Source organism: Octopus bimaculoides, chromosome 3 (genome assembly GCF_001194135.2).
Source record: "Octopus bimaculoides isolate UCB-OBI-ISO-001 chromosome 3, ASM119413v2, whole genome shotgun sequence".
Lineage (NCBI taxonomy): Eukaryota > Metazoa > Mollusca > Cephalopoda > Octopoda > Octopodidae > Octopus > Octopus bimaculoides.
Window position 1 is genome coordinate 166,646,071 of NC_068983.1, and position 4,766 is coordinate 166,650,836.

At 37.4% G+C, this 4,766-nt stretch overlaps 1 protein-coding gene across 1 annotated transcript in view; it reads right to left on the reverse strand.

Moving 5' to 3' along the window:
• Positions 1-1,400: 1,400 nt before the first annotated feature.
• LOC106867320 (gelsolin-like protein 2) overlaps positions 1,401-4,766 on the reverse strand; it is a 64,000-nt gene continuing 60,634 nt past the window's right edge. Inside the window, exons 11-12 of the mRNA XM_052966822.1 lie at positions 3,027-3,152; positions 1,401-1,933 (exon numbers count right to left, since the gene is read on the reverse strand). Coding sequence (XP_052822782.1) covers positions 1,838-1,933; positions 3,027-3,152 — 222 coding nt within the window. The 3' untranslated portion in view covers positions 1,401-1,837. The remainder of the gene's footprint in view (positions 1,934-3,026; positions 3,153-4,766) is intronic.

Below are 4,766 nucleotides of genomic sequence, written 5' to 3' on the forward strand. Positions count from 1 at the left end.
GGTCTATCCAGGAAAAAAAAAAAAAAACGACTATCTAAATGAACTGATATTTAGAAGAACTAATTTTGGGGACATCGAGTGAGACCAATCAGTTGGAAGTTGGCGGGGTTTACCATTTGTTTCCAAACCAGATTTGGTAAATATTTATGGTTTATTGTATATTGACATTTCTTTAAATATTTGTTGCTATGACAACAGCAAATTTCAGTTGTTTTCTAATAAGAGCTTCTGGAAATTTTAACTGCACACTTCATGTGACTCTTTTCACCCATCAAACAATAAAAGTTTTTTTTTTTGTTAACTTATTTTAAACCAATATCTTCATTTGTTTATTACTTACAAACAACTCTCTCCAAATTTGGTTTTATTCTCAACCACAAGACATGTTAACCTTTTGCTTACAAATTCCTTTGGTGAATTACTTTCGTGTTAGCATCATTTCGACAACACGTCTCTCTTTTCCTTCCCATCACCAAAGCAGTCATTTCCCTTGCACACATCATCATCAGCTGCTTTTCATAATCAACAACCATTTTTGTTTTGCCTTCCTCACAAAATTCATGTTTGTCTACCTTTCATCTGGTCCACTTTTGATCAATTTAACAAATCTTCCACCTCCCCACAAACCCTGCCATCATTGATACAATTCTTTGATTACTCTAACAGATCTAAACTTCTAGCATTTATTTTATTTTTAACAGAAAAGGAGAAAAACTCCAGTAAAAGCCCTTTAGTTTTCTTTTTGCTGATTTGTATTCTTTAAAACATCTTTGAGCAATTCAAAAGCATTTGAACTCAGGAAGAAATGCCACAAAGCAGTTTGTTCAGTGCTAATGACTGCCAGTGCATTAATGACAGCATAAACTGAGTGACAATAACAACTGAACAGAAGCCATCGGTTGAATTTTGACTGTCTCCCTCCATAAATTCTTAAACTGCTTCAACAAGCAACTTCTCAATATTAAAGCTATTAACCTTTTTTTGTTGAAATGTTGCCTTTGTTTATAATAATGAAGAACTGTCATTATTAAATTGGTGTGTTTAGGACATAAAAATTTCATTTTAAAACAAGATGGTGTCAGACAGGCTGTTTAAAAAACAAAAAAACAAAGTGACATTCTTTGTTTAAATGGGATCAATAGGATTTTCAAGTATCTCTACAAAATCTTTCACAAATATGATGGGGGCAGCATATCTAAATAACCTAGAATTAATGTTGCAGTAGAATTTAAATAACTTAAAGCATTGCTTTATTTATGCAGACAAAATAATAATCTTGTTGAATAGAATTGTTTTGTAGTGATGCTGACAGCTCAATTATACAGTGTTGTAGATCTTAAACTTAACTGTAACACCCTGCAAATGGTCCGTTTTGAAAGAAATATCAAATACCAAGCAAGCAGTTTTAAAAACAATTTTATTGTTAAATAAAAATGTCAAACATTGTATGATTTATGTAAATTTTCTTCCTTTAGATGTAATGGATAAGAAATAACATTGTTATAATTAGACAGCTGTTTTTGCTTTGTATTGGACAGACCCTGGTTTCAGATATCCACAATAGTTAGGGCAGTGTTCTAAATTTAGTCGTCTACTTTTGCTTTCTTTTTAATCAATGTTTTATAAACCATTATGACTGAAACAAACCCACAGCAAATCTCTGTATTTGTTTTGCGGCCAAAATATTTCAACAACAAAGTGGGGGGGGGGTATTAAAAGTTATAAAATTGGTTGAGTTATTGTTAATAAATTTAATATTTCAACTGGAATGTCGAAAAGAAATTTTCAAGAAGTTGCTCCTCATAAAAATTGAGGTATTCTACAAAATGTAATACTTTTAGCCCTGGAAAACTGCATGAAAACATTTGCTCTCAGAACCTTCTGACAAACACGTCACAGGAACCAATGGATGTTTGGAATCTTTCAGATAATTCTGGAAAATATAAAAATAGAAGTATGTATAGTTTTAGTTACAAGGGATCCTATAAAGAATCAAGGCATATCAAACTGAAGCACCCCACTAATTGGTTAGACAATCATTACCATTCTATATTTTTGAAATGAGGAATTCTGTACATTATTTAAAATGGATGGACAGGTGTCCTCACCTTGTTTGTTGTTACATTTCGGCTGATTTACTCTCCAGCCTCCAAGTGTTCTGGTGAAATTTTTTACCCGACGCTATATTTGGCTAATGGGGTACACTGTTCTCATTCCTAATGTATTGTTTTTTGCTGATGTTACTTTTTCTGTTGATATTATTTCCTAAATCCCCGCCTGGGATTGAACTCAGTATCCAAGGGTTAGTAGCCCACATTCTTATCCATTACACTATGTGCCTGTAGGCAATTATAGATAGAATATCTTAGGTTTATAAGCCCCAAATTTCACTCTATAATTGCCTACGGGCTACTAACCTTTGGATTGTGAGTTCAATCCCAGGCAGGGACTTGGGGAAATATGCATGCTCACCCACAAAGGCAAGTAGAGGTAGCTCTTAACCAAATAGAGCAGTATTGGCCATGCTCAAATGGTGCCTTTTACGTGATACCAGCATGGGTGCTAGTCAAGCGGCACACACACACACGTTTCTATCTACCAAAATCCACTCAGCCCAATTCTATAAGTAGAAGACGCTCAAAGTGAAGTTGGTTTACAGTGCCTGTGTGGTTAAGGGCCTTGCTTTGCAGCCACATAGTCTCAGGTTCATTCCCACAGCATGCCACCTTCAGCAAGTATCTTTTATTTTAGCCCCATGCTGACCAACACCACATGAGTGATTTTGATTTTGATTGACAGGTGATCTGTGAAAGCCTATCACATGTGTGTTTCCGTTCTTCCAACTCCCTGACAATCTATGTTGGTGTGTTTATGTCCCTTAGCTTAGTGTGGGAAAAGAGACTGATAGAATAAGTAACAGACTTCAAGGAACATAAGTACTGGGGTCAATTTGTCCAGCTAAAACCCTTCGAAAGGTACCCCCCCCCCCCAACAAAATGCTATGTGAAAGATCAAAGGTGACTTACGTGAGCATAGCTCAAACCATTGGCCTTCTCCTTCTTCGAAGCCTTTTTTCCAATCCAGACAAAACAGTTGGTCCTTGTATCAATCAAAAATGCATCCTGCACAAAAAGAATAAAGACAAACAGACATAGAAATCAGTGAGACAAGTCAGGGGTGGACGGTTCCATCTTTAAGGTTTCTTCAGTTAATAAAGCCAGTTTACATATTTCTTTTGCATTCTTAACATCATTTAACGTCTGCCTTCCATGCTGGCATGGGTGAGACGGTTTAACAGCCAGCAAGGCAGAAGCCTGCACCAGACTTCTGTAATTGTTTTGGCAGGATTTTTACAGCTGGACGCCCTTCTGAACACCAACCACCCAGCAGAATGGACTTAGTTCTTTTTATGCGGAACAAGCACAGGCAAAGTCAGTTTTGGCAGCTGAATGCCCTTCCAAACACCAACCACTTTACAGTGTAGACTACATGCTTTTAAATGGTATCTGCACTGACAGGGTCACCAAGTACTTGCAAGGCGGAAAAAAAAAAAAAAAAACCTTTCAAGATGGGAGGAAGTACAAGGTTACCTGGCCAGAGAAAGATCAGGAATGAAGACAGAAACAGGTGTGCTACCGCAGAGAGAAATAGATGGTTGCCCAACGTGAGGGAGGTGCAGGACAGATATGGTGGCAAAATGATGGGCATATTCACAAAGGATGAGGATCAGAATATAAATGGGATGGTTGAGTAAAGGAAAAGAGAGAGACATAAATGGTGGAAAGTGCCAGGACATACCCTTGAGGTTCAAATGCCATAATATAAGTGGCAGAATATTGCAAAATTACATAATATATGCGGTTTGGGGCATTGGAGAGGCACTTGCTCAGACTTGCATCAAAGCAAGAGGGTAGATACGGATAAAAATAGGAGGGGGAGGACCCAACTGACTTTAGTGTGTGTATGTTTATATATATATTACATCAAATGTGTTGCGTTTTCACCTCCAAAGTCAGTCATTAATCTTGTAACGGTCCTCAACATCATAACATTTTTAGACTCTGGGCAATATACTGTGCTTGAGAAGATCTGTCAAGCCAAGTGAGGTCGTAATGGTGGCCAATACCAGTGTTTCATAACTGGCACCCGTGACAGGAAAAAGGCAGCCTTGGGCTGGTTGGCTTTAGGAAGCGCATCCAGTTGTAGAAGCCTTGCCAAATCAAATTGGAGCCTGGTGCAGTTTACCAGTTTTTAGTCAAACCGTCCAACCCATGCCAGCATGGAAAGCAGCCGGTTAATTATGATGATGATATATTTGCAAAACCCAATAAAATCAAGGTGTTTTAATGACGAGGACACCAAAGTAGAGTGAAGGACAGTATACCTGTGTAGACAGTTACTCTTGTACTTACTTGAGTCTATGCAGATTTGTCCTTCCAGTTACGCATACATCCACGAATATGGACCAAATACATACCATATATACTCAAGTAATAGTCAATCTCATGTGAAAGTCGACCCCCTATTTTTAGCCAAAAAGTTGGGAATTTTCCATTGACCCTGTATAAAAGTCGACCCTATTATTTCATGAACAGGATAACATTTGTGGGTGAAAATACCGGATTATCGTGTACAAAGAAATAACACTGATACAAAATTGTGTGGCTGCCTTACTATTAGAGCCTACTCTATTGGTGGAATGCTTATGGTAAAACACCATTTAATAGCAAACACTACATATCTGTTGATGGGTGCTGAATCACTAT